The following is a 16688-nucleotide window of genomic DNA, read 5'->3' on the forward strand; positions in this document are numbered from 1 at the left end:
GAAGAAATTTTCCGCCTGATCGCGGGCGGCGGCTTCAAACATGGCGGCCGAATATGGATAAAAGAGAAAAATATTAACAGATTAAAAACACCGAAAATTGCACGTAAAATGTTTCGATATATCTTAATTTTAACCAAAGAAGGTAGAACGCGCTTTTCGAAGTATTATGTAGATCTTGAAAGAGAGGAAAGAGTTTTAACCGAAGCAGAAATCGGTCGAAAATGTCTGCAGCGTCGGGCAGACCAGGTTGAACTCTTTTGTTATAATATGCGGCAAATGTTTGCTAACGCTCCACGCGGAGAAAATCCTGGCCTTGATACTTGATAGTTAGATGACCGTTTTTTTGTCATAAATTGGTTAAAACCAGGAGGAGGAAAGTAAAAAAGACTTCTACCTTTTTTTGTAATTTCAAATATCTCAACTTTTTAGTGTACTTTTATGGAATACAAAGATCATAAAATTGTCTATAGACGATATGCCTCGTTGTATTTTGTTGCTGGAGTGGATATGGACGAGGTGAAGTGTACTTTTAACGTTAATTCTTGTGGATGTTAAGTGCCTGGACATGATGTCGCTCTAAGTGCTTGTGCTAATGAGGTCCTGTTGTAGGAGTTTGCGGATTATGGATTATTTTTGGTATTTTGTATGGTATTGTGAATTAAGATTAAACTTTAAGATAACCTTCAGGAGAGATAAGCAAGATTTAGAAAAATAAGGCAGATATATGTGACACTAGGTCGCTTTTAATTCTGAATGAATAAATGAATAAGAATTATGAGATCGCGTTTACAAATCACGAAACACGTAAACAAATCAAGAACAACATTGACTAAGATCTTTTCTAGCCCTGGAAGAGTTCATTTACCGTAAGAACGACCCAAGAGTGTTCAGAAAAGACAACCCACACTATCGTTACTTTCGAAAAAAATTGGTATTTAGCCCAAAGCCTCATTCATTGTGAAAAATAGATCGTATCTCTGTTTCATCCTATTTTGAGGATTAGTTTTCGAACTAATTTTAAACTTTTAAGATTAGTTTTCGAACTATTTTGAAGATTTAGTTTTCGAAAATAAGATACGGGATGTTTTTTGGTATTTATACAGAGGATTACGGATTGTCCCCCTAACGGGGCCTACAGTCTTAATACGCTCGCGTGAATACCTGACTGCTTACTGAGGCTAAACTGCACGAAAGGATTTCCATACGTGCGTGTACTCATGGAGGTGTTAAAATCGTTATAAATTTCACTCATTTACAAGCTAATACAATAAAACGATAGTGTTTAGTTTTAAGTATCATTTTCTGTGTAGATTTGTCGAGGTTTTTACTTTTTTAGAAGCGGTGTAAAGTTTAAAGTGTTTGAAACTTTTTCGTGCGTACGCACACGTTTTGGGAAACGCTTAAAGCAGCCAAAACTAAAAATAGATACTATCCATTTATAAATAAGGGATAAATTGAACCAGAAGTATAAATTTTAAAGGAGTATCTATGATCTAAATATAGTGTTTTGACTGTTTTCTACCGATTTCAGAACGAACTTGCTGTCTCAGAGTTTATCCAAAACATCGTAGAAACCCTTAATAGTTATTTTAAAAATGTTGTAAGTACCAAGTTGATGTTGTTGTAGATATATTGAGTTTATCATATTGATTAGCGGGTGAATTCTAAAAGAAATTTGCTATTTCGTTTGTTCTTTTTTAGACTGAAATGCATGTATCCTTTATAGCCACAGTTTTACAAAAGATTCTTAATGTTTTGTCCTGGACTGAAGCAACGGAAGAACTCCAAATTTTGAAAGAATTAAGGAAACGTTTTAGCACGTTTTTGCTCCTCTGAGTGTAGTTACCTTAATCGAGACCAGCTTTATCTCTACAGCAAAACTGGAGTGAATAAATTTATACTTTGAACTCATTTTCTTTTCACTACGTTTCAAGTTATTTCCTTAACAACCTGACCTCTCAGATAATGTGTCATATTGATAAAGTTCACATGATCCTGGACGAAATGATAGTGAACGGTGATGTTGTTGAATCAAGAAGGAAAAATGTCCTGGCCATGATGCGAGTCATCGATGGAAAAACCTGAATAACACAAGAATAAGCCGGACACACGTGCTGCGCTTTTGAGGCGAATTCGATTTCCATACAGCCGGCAAAATGATCTGTGGTCTTGTTATCTGTAGTACCTCAACTTCCTTATCCTAGCTCCCCTACATTGGCTCTGTCAACGATGAAAACATATAAGTCCGCGCTTGAATCCGCAGCTTGCGCGTCTATCTTTAGTGTCATCGTCATTTCATGTGTAAGCAAAAAATGTAAATAGAATTTGGTGGGAAAGTATGCCTGTGAACTGCTCCTGCGACCTAGATAGATCAGATTTATTGATGTACTAATTTCCCACGTATAGCTTTTAATATAATTACCATGTGTTAAATAAAAGTTCTCGACCTTACAGCTCTCCATCTGTCTCAATCTGTCTATCACAATATTTATCATCTCGACTATCAATCGATCTATCTAACTATCTTTATTTCAAAAATTTACGTTTTTTTTCAAACGGAAGAGTTTTTAATAGCAACATGCTCCTCTATTTTTGTTAAACTTTACAATGAAACATCTTAAAACGTCTGGTGAATATATTAGCCCTAAAAATTAGCCTAAATTTGGCTTTAATTAAAGGAAAGCTCTTTGTTGTTCTAAAAGTTAACAGCAGAATAAACATCGCTGCACAGATACATATTTATCGCTAATTGCATAAGCAAAACTAATCACATTTGTTCGATGTTCTTTTAAAGAGCGATTAATGTCTTAAACGATTATTCAATTTTCAAAATCCCAACCGCAAACGGAGACAAAGTTTATTTAACAGTTCCACATCGCGTCTTAATATTAGCATTTAGATTACCCCCTTCAGAGAACATGTTCGACGCGAATTGTTTGATGCCGCGCTGGGTTAATTAATGCGCGCGCCCTATGCTGATAAGACGCGCATTTGTCAGGCTGTCAACTAATCACCACACAGTGGGTATCACGCGGTGTGATGCGCAATCCCAGAGGAGAGCAGTATATTCGTTACTGACTCGCGTGCAACCACTTGCGAATGTCTCGAGTTTGCAGGGGCTTTTATAAAACCGCTCGCAGTTGGTCACAGACGCGAGTTAACTTGATTAAAACTTGATTCCCATCGACTGCAAATGCAACTCGCTATAGCATCGAGTGGAAACGGTACGATTGCGTTGAAAACATCTCAAGCCCAAGTACACGAACAATTAGCTTACAAGCACCTGTCTCTAATTATGGCATGGATGTAAAGCTTGCTACGTACTTCAGTGATCTTCTGAGAGTGCTTAGGATATAACTGAATGAAAAATAAGCCGTATCAAAGCAAGAACTCTAAGCACTTAATATCTTCCGATCTTTTTTCTTCGCAAGATTTACAAAGCTGTCACATGCTCTTTGCCCGAAAATCGTCCAAACACAAAAGAGGCATTTATTGTAACAAAAAAGTCTCCTAGCGGCATGTCTAGCAGTTGGAAACATCATTATCAGAGACCGCGATTGCTTTTGGCCAAGGTTAATTACCACATAAAACTCTTCATGATTTGCATTTTTAACCATTTCAAACTCATTAATAATAATTTATCATCGAAGCACAAGAGGAAATAGACACCGTATGCTTGATCCTATGGCGCTGTAATGAGTGGCCTGACATTGGATTCTTGTAACACGAATACTAATTCGCTGAACAAATCAGATGTCTTCTATCACTAGTATTTTTGTAGCCCAACGTTAGCCGTGGTCCCTCTCAAAAAATGTATGGATAGCGACGTCAATACACTCGGATACGAGGATTAAACTTCAGCACTCTTAAAATGACATTTCTCTTCGTATCCGTATCTGTGTGTTTAAAAATTTTATCGCTTTATGCTCTAAAAAGCAAGCAGGACTGAGCTAGACAACAAAAACATTTCACACAGGTTTAATCCTTCCCTCGTTTACCCGCAATATCGGCCATTACCTCTACCACAGACATTGACGTCATCAATGTGTCGAAAACGTCCGCTGATCACCGTCCCGTGACTCGGATTAAGGCCACAAATTCAGAGGAGGTCGTTGTACTTTCAAAAACTCATGGCCCTGCCACTTCACTGAGAGCCATTTTGAGCTGATATTTCGGCATGAAGTTATACATGATATCACTCCTATCGAGCAGGGCAGCATAGTTTTCAACCGTGGAATGAAGAATTCAACGAGACTGGATAGGATTATAGGAAAAGAAGTTGCGGATTATAGAAACAGACAAGTTTGAGTCAAGATTTAAGAAAAACCTCAAAAATTTATTAGAATATTTACCAAGCTCGTGTATAACCACAATAAACTAGTTTATTGCGTGCAGAGGGAACTTGGCAAAGGCTTTTACTCTAAGCCTCATTGAAGACTTTGCCAAACTGACATAATCTTTTTTACAAAAAAAATGAAGGAAGTATACCACCATACGTCTCGCTTGCTATATATTGCACAGTTCGTAATACAGACTCGAGCCAAAAATGCTAGACCTCAATACACAAGGCAAAACTGAACCGTCTGTGTACACGCACGACCGGAACAAATACACTAAGGGCGTTTTAAAAATGCGGTTTTTTTTCAACAACCGCCTACACGCATTTCGGCAACGCTGCGTGGTGAAATGTATTTTTATCGACTAAGTTGTTTAAATGGAAGAAAAACAAAGCACGCGACAGTCTAGGCATGCTTACAACTTACAAATACGCGGAAATTTAGAAAACATTGTTTGTGATTTCATTTTAATGATTTTAATTACAAAGATAGTTGGATATTGCGCAGCCAGTTTGATGTCAATTAATCACGATGACATTGTGAGAATGCTATGAAAACACAGGTGTCTGTAAGTCTGTGTGTATACATTCATTGCTTGCGGGGTATTGTGGTGAGTTTAACCAATTCCATGGTTATCCCCAACCGGCCGTGACTGTTTTGCTTCTGATGGGAGAGATCGCGTTGCGGTTGAGTATTGGGCTTAGAAAAACCAAACGAGTCATCGCTGTTTTTTTCTCTAGGGCTCGGCCCCCGTCAATCTCACGTTGCGCATGAATTCTCATGAGAACTTTTGCAGGCATACAACTCGACTAAACAACGAACACGTATTAGCTATGAGAAATTTTTGCACAGATCATTTGCGGTCGCGCTGAAAGTGCTAATGAATTTTCACGATGTGTTTATATGCGCGCTGTTTCACACTGAGAAATGAAATGAACCGCTAAACTCGATTCTACTTTCCGGACTTACAATTCCAAAAAAAACCTGTCAAAAAGTACAGACAAGGCAACAAAACTCGTGCGAAAATATAGAGTTTGTGATCATCCCAGCAGGGGCGAGACATATTTCTGTCGTTTTCTTGTGGGTATGATTCTTGTTCCGTGAAGTACTCAGAGACGTGATTATTTATTTACTTTAGAAATTCGCCCAAAGGCTGGCTGATATGTTGAGATAGGACTCGAAGTCCTTTACTAGTAATAACACAATGGTCGTTAATGATTACTGCCTGAAGGGCAGTGAGCGAGGTAGAAAAAAACTAGAGTGAGAACTCTCCGCGCAGAGCAAAACACTGTGTGAACTTCTCAGTTCTCGGGAGAACTAGACAGTGGCAATGTGGAAACCTTAAACCACTTGGAACCACACTATGAGTGTTTCATAACCGGTTAGTTTGTCTTAAGACTGACACACAACTACTTTGCAACAACCCCAAAAGTTCTAAGACATCTTAAGAGATCCTAAGGTTTCGATACTCCTACGAAAGTGTCTTCTAAACTGTCAAAACAATTTCACAAGAGTGACAGCAATTACCTTGATGGTGGTAGATCGTTCGGAAGAGCCTCCTTTGGCGATGAGTTCACAACGCATTGTTTTGAATTGTAATATTATTAAACAGCATAATTCATAGAAGAGCATTTATCATTTTATATCGATCATTAAAATGTTGACTGATACAATCAAGTGATCTCGTGCTGATAAATACTTCCATCTCATTTTGAGAACAACGATAATAAAGATATTCAGTCATGAGTAAAAATATATCGTATGAAACTTTTGCTCGCAACTGTTCCTGCTATTTCGCGCTCAAAATTTCGTAAATTCACCGCGATTCATACATAAGTCCAGAATGCTTCATGACCAGGCGCCCTGCTCACGACTATTATTGCACGCGATGAATGCAAATTATGCAAAACTCGTGACAACAGCTTGCGCGCAAAACATGTCAATTATGTGATTTCGCATGTTTGTGCAACATCGAAACTATCGAATCGCAGCCAACAGTGGTGATGTTATAATCTACGTTTAGTAACGTGAAGTTGTAACGACGCCACAGATTACAATTTTACATGAATAATATAATTTACACTTAAAAGCAAACTACGACAAGCAGGTTTTGACATCGGGCATTGGACAGTGCGCGCAGTTGCACTATCGTGTTGAAGACAAATTCCCACACCTTTCTGGCGGTTTCGTAGGGCATTATGAAAAGCTCTTGATTAATGTCGAAATAATTTAATGTGAATACCTACACCACTTAGCTATTGCAAAGATAACAACTTTAACAACTTTCGAGAATCTCTTTGATCACGGCTATATTTACGAGACTGGAACACAGGTCGAATTAACCTTACATATTACCCGAACGAAAGCAGAAATTATGGCTAGCAAAAGACTTCTTAAAGGAGCATCACGTACAGCACCCTTGAACAGCCTCGATTAAATCGATGAATCTTTAAGCTTTAGTGGAGTTAGACAAAGAGCTGAACTCAAAGACGGAAAAAGAGAGGTGACCTCGGGTTATGGGCCTTGAACAGCCTTTTTTAAAGGAAATAGTTTAACAGATCGCTGTGCCTATTTCTAGGTCAGGGCAGTTCAGTGAACAAATCAACGCCCACATGGCTAGAATTCAGGTCGTGCAAGGAATTTCATAAAATTAAACGTTCAGAAAACACCAGAGTTATCGAATCCGCATTTCCACCCGTCCTTCCGCGACAGGACCGTAAATGAAACAGACGTGAGCGAATGTGTGTCACGAAACAATAATATCGAGCGCGCTAACGGTCTCCAAGATCAAAGTAGTAAAAGAATTTTTCTCATGCGTGCATGAGATATTTGGAAAATCTTAAGCCTCACTCGTGAAAGACAAACACCAATGAATGATTATGGGCTATAAATTTCCAGCCTTATTTAGTTGTGTGCCACTGTTATTTCAGTGAAGTTGATTTAGGGCGCCCTGTTATGACCCTGTCATATGAAAAAAAACAGAGAGCGTTGAGTCTACTTTGAGACGTCCGTTCTGGTGGTTTAAGCCGTCCAGCGCGCCAATAGAAGTGCACAGAAATGAAAACTTCCTCGGCCTTGCGCTCGTGTCTAAATTGTACACTTGAAATTCGGCCATCAGGCGTCAGCCATTGCAAATAACTTGCTCCGGAATGCATTCCGAATGTTCTGAGATGTTGGGTTTGGTTTTGGTATTAGTTTCCTGTTTTTTTTGCGCAGTGTATTTTAGGGGTTGTTCTCAGCGCAGGAACACAAGGCGCGCAAAACAGTTCGTTGCGGAGCGCTGGGCGTGTTCAGCACCAACAATGACTTTGCTAAAAATATGTCAAAAACATCGGAGAACAAGTAGAGGAGGTTGATAATCCCAGGAAATCCAGGCAACGAAATGGTATTTTTATTTTTACATGCATTAGGCAACATAATCAACTTCAAGTCTCGATCGCTCACCGTGGGAAAATGGGCTGGGAAGATTGATTAGATTGCTCTATCGTGTGCTTTCCTGACCGGTGCTGTTTCATCTCATACTGTTGGACAACATCTAAATATCTAATCATTAAAAAGCGGTTTGCTCTTTTTTATCCCGTCCAATCTCTCTCACACGAAGCCCACCTGCTGTTACAGTTAACAGCCTCTTCCTGATTTGCATTTAACGCAATTTATTCAGGCGGGTACAGACAAACATTGTACGCATGCTATAAATAAGACGCACTTGTGCGCGTAGTCAGTCAGTAAATACGGTGCGTCGCAAGTCTGACAACAGCAAGGGAATATACACCAAGTAGTGACAGTCGTCTGTGTACAACGAGGAACGTAACTATTTAACAGCAAGAAGAAAATGAACTTTATCATTCTTATAATCGCATTCTATCTTCAGTTCCTCGTAACGTAAGTATTTGGGGAAATAGTCACAATGCATGCCACGCTATAATATTGTCAATATTTTTAAATTTATCACCTAAACGTTTTACAAACACGGCACGAGCATATGTGTACGCACATGATTACGAATGCAACTATTTTTTTTCCTGAAAGAGCCTATAAGATTAATACGAATATGCGTTTACAGTGAACAAATGCAATCAATGCACTCAAATTTCTGTTTATTCCTGCTTGCGTGTGCATATTTTAAAGGGCAATCATATTAGGTATTTATATTTCATGCTGAAAGGGAATTAATCTATCCTGGATGGTATTATTAGGCGATTGCTAGCGAAGCAACTACTTGTATCACGAGATATCATATGTATGTGCTGAAAAAGCGACTCTAAAGCCGTGTTTCTTTTTGTCTCGTTTGACACGACTTGACAGCGCAGTCGTTTAAGGTTAACACGACATTTTACACCTCGAATCAGTTCCTTATATGCACAGTCATTATATTATGGTCATTAGTGAAATGCTGATGAGTGCAAACACGGTGTTTCCTATTTAGCTTTTACATGTTGAAATTGTAAACTATGCAATTCCTTTTTGATACAAGCAGTCTAACCAAATCAACAATATCATTTTTTTTGCACTGCCCATGGCTTTCGCTAGCGTATTATTTTGACTACCTGCATTCCGATTCAAAGTTCCCATGTCATTCGTCTTGCGTTGACCTCCAAACAAGGTATATCACTTCAATATCAATTACATTATTGGTCTGAGTTCCCAATTACTCTAGAACAATCCCCAGTGGCTATGGGGCCGTTAATCGTGTTATCGAGAGGAATATCTGAGGATTAACTACTTATTTAGAATTCTTGTTAAATCTTTGCAGGAGAGTGTCAACGATGCCTTTGGCCGGCTCAACGAGGACTAGATCAGCTAAGGTAGGGAAGAATCAATTGGTGTTTGTTTTTCCACAGACCCCAGAAACACCTGGCTTGCGTGACGAAATTTGAGAAACGATAATATGTAATTGAGGTCATGAGATCAAGAGACAAGAGATAGTCGTTTCGATACGATGATGACACTTAGTTTTGAAACGTTTCACAAAATTTGATGAAATTTGAGAATGCGCGATGATAAGTGTGTAAGGCGTTGCGTTGTTGCCGTTTAATAACAGCTGCTTCAGCGATCAGATGCATCTTAGTTGAACGAAAACTGCATATCAAAAATCGGTAAATTTCAACACACCTTTATCCCACAGCTTTGTGATAAAAAAATGTTTTCATTTTGTCTGTAAATGTCGTAGTCAAAACTTCCTTTCTAGGAACGCGCCTTTCAAAACACGTCTTGAGTGGTATACTAAAACTATACAAAGATAGAGTAATATGATTATTATTGTTAATATTCTATGATAACAGTGGGATAAAATTACATACAATAACTTGGGTACTACACAATGTACAATATGGTGAATTTCCCATGACGGAATTTGTTTTATTTGCAATGTACAGGGTTCCTACTTAATGAGAATTACAAATGCGACTCAAATTCCTAAAAAGCTCTAATTAAAAGTTTTGAAAATTGTCAGAATTCCTAGAAACGGCTATAATGATGCCTAGATTGTGACGAAAGCTTGAAATGCATTCACTTAATTACTGTCAGAATTCACAGATGAAAGTCCCGAAACAACTTGACCGGTTTAATATCAAAGTGAATTTTGTCTGCAATTTGACTGATTTTCTGTCGCATGGGCTGCTTCAGACGAAGCTGATTAAAATGTCATGAATATTGTGATCACACGAACTACCACAGCTTTTCCGACGACGATAATGAGTTGAAATTGTTGTTTTCTCGACCAATTAATGGTGCAAATAAACAAATGAAATCAACAATTAACCGGTTTCCCATTCATTTCAATTGAAAATTGACGTTTCCCTTAATATGAATGGGGCCCGGCGCGAGAATTTAATTAACTAGTCTAGCTTACATTTGCTACAAACCGCCCAGCTAGGACGTTGTCGGCCACACACAGTGACGTTCGCTCAAAAACTGAGCTGTTGGGTCGAGAGTAATTACGATAAGCAATCACTTCTAGTTGATATGTGTTAGAGCTGAACATATTCTGACGATTAGTGTTGAAATGAGCGGAATGATAAACCCTTTCCAAACTTGGATTGAATGCATCCAAAAACAATAGTTTGAAAATGAATTTGGCAAAGGCAATCTATTGTTACCGCATAGAGCTGTTCTACTGGCTCGCCGGAAAAACAAATTCGGGAAGTGTTTATAAAGCCTTCAGCTCAGCTCATAGTTTATCGGCGATATATCGGCGTTCAGAGGCACATAAAGGGGCTCTATGTCTTCTTCAAATCATGTTCAAGATCATTTTTTTACCTAAGTGCATTTTCACATGTATTTATCAACTTATCATTATATCTGCACTTTGCGTGTGAACCATACGATGATTACATCATCTCCATGGCTACGATATAAGAGAGAACCATTACTTCCTGCATTTTGCAACTGGACTTAATGGCGCTGAAGTGTGGCACTCACTGTACTAAGTTAAAGTAGTATGTGTTACAGCAGGATGCAAAAGATTACATCAGCTGCCGTTGCCACTCGGTTAAATCCCCTACTTTATCTACACACGTCACGAAAGGATTTAAGATTATAATAGTCTTATTCTGACATGGCTGCCCTTTTAGAGAGGCGGCTGTTAAAATGAGATAGCTAGGTTGGATAATTAATGTTCCGTTGAGTGTTATTGCTAAAAACCTTGCGGCAAAACTGTTGTGGAAAGTTTTCAGCATAGGCATCCATGATGAAAACTTCTTGCAGCTGAAAACAAGAGTGTTTGGCTTTATAGTAGCGATTGTATTGTATTAATATGGCGGACCAATTTGAGTTGTAGCGTGACATTACTTAACCAGTATACTACTTTACAGAATAACATCTGTCATTAAAGATACACCCGTCATATTACCGAATATTATTCTTATTCTTAATAAATTCGTATTGTTACTTCAAGACCCAGAACTAAACAGAAGTTATATCTTTTTTTTTCACAGACTATTTCATCCAAAGAAGAACATCTTTTAAGAACAGCGTTAAGAAGACAAAAGCGCTTTTCCCACCAGTATTTTCTTTATACGTTCAACACGGGACAGTTCGTAAAGGTCACCTCAAAAGAAATCCACGCGAACTCAAACAAAACTGATAAATATGGTAAGCTTGAAGTCTTCATGTTTTCTACGGAACTGCATATGTTTAACAGTTAAAAATTTCAAAATGAAATTAAGGTTAATGCCATTTAAGTCAAAAAGTACAGACCACTGTTCAACAAGTACTTTTTAATGGACAAAGCTGACTTAATACCGGATTGACTAACTATTTATCAATTGTTCTCCTTAAAAGTCCATCAAGGCCGAACGAGGCCGGACATCCGCCATTAATTTCATTCCACAGTCCAGATTCGCTCCGAGAAAAAAATGTTGGTGTCTTGTAACGCCAACTAATATTTCAAGTTAATCGTGTTATATGCATTTCAAGCGAACTATCAAACTCTAATACATCCCCTCCACGTATGGAATAGTGTATCTAATTGTGTTAAAGGTACCATACGATAATTTTTTCTGTTTTAATCATTTAGCTGAACTTATTTTGACAACCACGAGTATTGATGGGCAGCTCAAGATTCAAGGAAAACATAGCAAGAGATACGTGTGTATGAACAAAACAGGGCGAGTCATCTCAAAGGTAATTTTTACAGTTGCCACACCCAGAGGTTCAGCCAATCAGCGCTCCGTCTTCTGGATTGTAGTAATATAAATCCTGAAATCTGTGTGGATATAATCTGTGGATAAGTTGGTGATAGCAAAATTAACGTGTCTCTATAAATTTTGTAGAAAGTTTACAGAGAAAAACAGTGTTTGTTTATCATGAAAATGGAAGACAATGGTTATACCACTTTTCGCCTGGCCAGCAATGAGAAGAGATATTTGGGTTTTAAGAGGAACGGTTATCCCCGACTAGGTCATGAGACAGAATCACACCATAAGGCAGCTTTGATGATGAAAGAAAGAATACCTTCGTAATTCTTAGAAGGAACCACTGTACTTAGTCTATTCATATGTGTATTATAGCTGTATATTTATATAATAATTTATTTATTTATTAATTTATTAGACGTAAATTATATTTGAATATTTTTATGAAGAGTTAAATGTACGCGGTTGTATTAAAACTTATCGACCCAGAGGACAAAACAACAATAAAAAGATATTCAAAAATATTGTATTCAATGATTTTTCGTTCTCTCACAGAGGCCCGTTTATATTTGCGATTTTTGCTGCGATTTTCCTCTTTTGATAGATGTGAATGAGTAATTAGTTATGAATGCTCTGATCTATAAGAGGTTTTATTTGAACATCAGTAACTAAATCGCTCTTTCACATCCATCTGAAGAAAATCGCACAAAATCGCAGCAAAAGTGTAAACGGGCCTTAACAACTTAGTATTCCTTGCATGCGCAAAGCCTAAGACTGTGTTGGTCTGAGTTGACTGGTCTCGTTCCCATCCTCCTTCCCAGGTTTTCTGTGTGTGTACGCGGAAAACCTGGGAACGAAAACCTGGGAACGAAGATGTTCAGTTTCCAGAGCCTGACATTCGTTTGATACAAAGAGCAGTGTTCCGTGTTCCAGGATCTAAGGCTCTAAAAACACGATTGCATCCGTTGTACCATGCCTGTATATTGAACGGCGTGTTTGTCCGTTGTACCATGCCTGTCTGTTGAACGTGTTTGTTTGTTGTACCATGCCTGTCTGTTGAACGTGTTTGTTTGTTGTACCATGCCTGTCTGTTGAACGTGTCTGTCCGTGGTACCATGTCTGTCTATTGAACCATTTCTGTCTGTTGAACGTGTCTGTCCGTGGTACCATGTCTGTCTATTGAACCATTTCTGTCTGTTGAACGTGTCTGTTCGTTGTACCATATCCGTGTCTATTATGCCTATTACTTCTAGCGACGGCCCTGAACGTGTGTACCATCTCTGTACGTTGATTTCTCAATAGACACTTTTTAAATGTCTGAAACCGAGGCTCGGTTTAAAGCTATTGTCAGTTAGGTAGTTTTCACTTATCATTCGAAAAGTGACTTAATTACACCTTCATATGGTAATGACTTGATTAAAAATCGATCCCTTCTGTTGAGATTTAATACCCTAGGTGACAGGTGGTGCAAAAATTCATCTCAAAATTATCTCAAGAATTTGTTTATTTTCCGACTGTATGCCTAATTTGACGATGTTTTTTGACAACATTTACAAAAAACACTTTTGACTAATCTTTTAGCTAATTGCTTGTCGACAAATATTTCTTAGACTGGGGGGGGGTTATAACCCCCACACCCCTTTCAGAGACTGGCCTATGGTCCTTTACAAATAAATAAGCCATAGTTTATGGGGTTTTTTAAGAAGCAAAACCCTCGAAGCACGAGAAGCCAACAACTCCCAACTGGAATATAGTTAGTGATGCACAAAGTATGACTCAGACGATTTTATATAATGTGCTATTTTCATCTTTTGATAGATGTGAACGAGTAATTAGTTACGAATGCTCTGACGTATAAGAGATCTTATTTGAACATCAGTAACTAATTCACTCGTTCACATCTATCAAAAGAAGAAAATCGCACATAAAAATCGCAGCAAAAAGTGTAAACGGTGCTTACTGCAGTCATAAAATAATACACTTATAGCAATACAAACAGGTTAGGTCAGGTCAGGTCGCAGCAAAAATTGCAAGTGTTAACGAGCCTCGAATATATCGCGGTGTCTTCCACCAGTAAATTGTTTCGCCAGCTTGACTCGAACTCAAGTGGCGGCACGTTCCAGTGCCTTTTTCGGTCTCCCCTTTTTAATGAAAACCCTGGGAACCAGACTGTTTAATCATCATGCTTTCATATACGCCATGCACGTATCCGACCTACTGACGATGAACTGAATGCAGGTAAATATTCTAAAGTTACACTAAATTTACCCTCTACGTCATTCGGAAGTCCTGTTCCTTGTTATTCAATTCTATACGTCGTAAAACAAAACGATTAACAACATTCTTTTCCCAAGATTTTCCACAAAACAAGTTTTGCAGTAAACAACAACAAATCAAAGGTAGAGGAAAGGTAAACAGCGTTAAAATATGTTTTTGAACGAAGGTTTTTGCGAAGTGGATGGTCATAGGTCAATCACTTTCCCCTTGAAATACAATCTCAGAGATGCAGGAATATACACAGCTCGTCCGAATTTCTTTTGGTAAAAGGCAGGACAATTCAAGTAGCTTTAATCGATCTATACTGTACCAATTTGGCTTCTTACTCCAAGGTAAACCGCTCTAAGTAATGTTTGCGCATGTAACAGCTGCTTTAGCTGAGCTAGAAACGACTTGTGTACAAAAGATTGAACATTAAGAATCCGAATATTCGCTTTTAAATCACAAGACTAACAATCGTCAGTTTAAAGTATTTTGAACAAAGAGTTCTCATTTGGTTCCATTTTCCTCCAATCATCGGTGCTCTTACCAATCAAACTCACTTTGTCATCGTGAATCAAAGGACGTGGAATCACAGTGGAATGCAAATGATATTAAGTGGAATTGCATGGAGGTCTTCGATCAAAGGCTAGGCCAGTGTCCCAGTGCTGACTGCGAACAGATTTAATTTGAAAATGAAGATGATTTATGCCATCACGTATGATCTCTTCAACAGAACCCACATGTGATGACGGGCAAACTCTATACATCGTAAATAAATGTGGTTTTGATATGCGGTCATGACGTAATAAAATACGAAATTCCTGCTAAGAGACTGTTCGGTCTCAGCACGTTTCGGACGGTTGCCGAGTAATAGCAACGATGAAAAACACTTAGTGAAAAACACTGGTCATTTCTACGGATTTTTAAAACGATACTGATAGCACATTGGATTTTTTTATTTATGACGACCTTATAACACTCAGACGTTTATACTCTAATTTAGCCTTCCTATCACAAGCATACATAACCAGCTTGATACATCATTCAACACAGTGGAATTATGTTCAGCAATTACGATGTCATGCAAGTTAAATAAAAAACTGCATATTTATAAGGGGAAATGAGGTGCCATGAGAAATTTCTGCCAGCATCATGATTCATGATCAAGGTTATGTAATGAAATTAGAGGAAAAACCCGACCGTGTTTTAAAAATCGAATGTTTTAATACTATGAGTAATTGAAGTTGCCCTTCACAAAACTGTCAGACACACAATTAGGTCCAATTTGAACAGAAAAGCTGCCTTTATCTCTAGGGCAAGAGATTTGTTTTTCTTACAAAACCGAATTGGTAACAAACAGTAAACTATCATCATCCCCATAGCTAATTTTAAGAATTTTTTATCACTGCACATATGATTACAATAGTATAGTACCGGGTATAGTAGATTATACAATTGGTACTAATTGGAAATTGGTAATTTAAAGATGGTTGGGATGTAGGCCTAGGACGGGGGGTCTGCAGTACCTGCCACAGAAAATTTCCTGTATTTTCAAGTCCCTATGACTTGATTTCCAGCATTTTGGGGGGACAACTACTGACGAATCCGTCTCAACAGAGTGAGTTCTGTTGAGAAAATACCATTTATCACTGCACATATCTTATTTTATCACTGCACATTCTATTTTTATCACTGCACGAATTGGTTATCATTGCACACTAAAATTAGGTATGATCATCCCACTCACTGGAGCTAGCTTATACGGTTTAATATTTTAAGAAAAACGTTTAGTAAAATTTGCGCTGAATGATTCTAATAAAAAGAAAACGATGAATACTAGTCAAGCGTCACAAAGAGAATGTTTGGATGCATATATTGCTTTAATGATTAAAGATATAATTGCATCCGCCATAACAGTTATATGCTTGTGTATCTTTTTTTTTAAGTCGTTCATGCAAAAGAAGAAGCTTTATATATAGCAGTGAAGTTTTGATGTTCTTAATACCCAGGCTTAATACCCTATCATCAAGATAAACACGATATGGACAAGGAAAGTGCATAACAAACCATTACCCAACAACACCAAGTGCATTCATTGGACCAGTGTCAGATCACTTAAGATAATTCACAGCGAATACGTCAAGAGGTATGAATTACGTCAGAAGAACAATAAGTTGACGTGATTGAGGCTTGAACGGATATAAAACTGCACTCGTTTATATAACTGTATATAAATATAACTATATATAGATATATAAATAAATACATATAACTTCTATAAAGACTTTCAACCCTCTGCATAAAAGTCTAGAACCGGAACTTAAATGTATGCGACGTTTTTTCTTTAAGTCAAGCTATAGACTTGATATTACAAAATATTCCACAATCCATCTGCACTTTTTTTTCACCACTATCAGACACATAGTATTGTTATAGCATTGAATTATACTGAATGCTT

General features: G+C 37.9%; 2 protein-coding genes across 2 annotated transcripts; both read left to right on the forward strand.

Moving 5' to 3' along the window:
* The first annotated feature begins 35 nt into the window (after positions 1-35).
* Positions 36-2442, forward strand: LOC114522211 (AP-4 complex subunit sigma-1-like). Its single transcript, XM_028542844.1, has 5 exons — positions 36-246; positions 430-516; positions 1532-1600; positions 1702-1713; positions 1963-2442. The coding sequence occupies exons 1-5, from the start codon at positions 109-111 to the stop codon at positions 2083-2085; spliced, it is 429 nt and encodes a 142-aa protein (XP_028398645.1). The 5' UTR covers positions 36-108; the 3' UTR covers positions 2086-2442.
* A 5585-nt stretch (positions 2443-8027) lies between these two features.
* LOC114522148 (fibroblast growth factor 18-like) lies at positions 8028-12306 on the forward strand. Its single transcript, XM_028542778.1, has 5 exons — positions 8028-8219; positions 9091-9142; positions 11273-11429; positions 11854-11960; positions 12110-12306. Exons 1-5 carry the CDS (start codon positions 8170-8172, stop codon positions 12296-12298), a joined length of 555 nt encoding a protein of 184 aa, XP_028398579.1. The 5' UTR covers positions 8028-8169; the 3' UTR covers positions 12299-12306.
* Positions 12307-16688: the final 4382 nt, after the last annotated feature.

Source organism: Dendronephthya gigantea, unplaced genomic scaffold (assembly GCF_004324835.1).
Source record: "Dendronephthya gigantea isolate DGI-Jeju-01 unplaced genomic scaffold, DenGig_1.0 000022F, whole genome shotgun sequence".
Taxonomy (NCBI): Eukaryota; Metazoa; Cnidaria; class Anthozoa; order Malacalcyonacea; family Nephtheidae; genus Dendronephthya; species Dendronephthya gigantea.

Coding starts and splice junctions, on each gene's coding strand:
- LOC114522211 (XM_028542844.1), top strand. CDS start 109: ATGTTTCGATATATCTTAATTTTAACCAAAGAAGGTAGAACGCGCTTT. Junction 247..429: donor TGCAGCGTCGGGCAGACCAG/GTTGAACTCTTT, acceptor TCAACTTTTTAG/TGTACTTTTATGGAATACAA. Junction 517..1,531: donor CTGGAGTGGATATGGACGAG/GTGAAGTGTACT, acceptor TACCGATTTCAG/AACGAACTTGCTGTCTCAGA.
- LOC114522148 (XM_028542778.1), top strand. CDS start 8,170: ATGAACTTTATCATTCTTATAATCGCATTCTATCTTCAGTTCCTCGTA. Junction 9,143..11,272: donor CGAGGACTAGATCAGCTAAG/GTAGGGAAGAAT, acceptor TTTTTTTCACAG/ACTATTTCATCCAAAGAAGA. Junction 11,430..11,853: donor AAACAAAACTGATAAATATG/GTAAGCTTGAAG, acceptor TTAATCATTTAG/CTGAACTTATTTTGACAACC.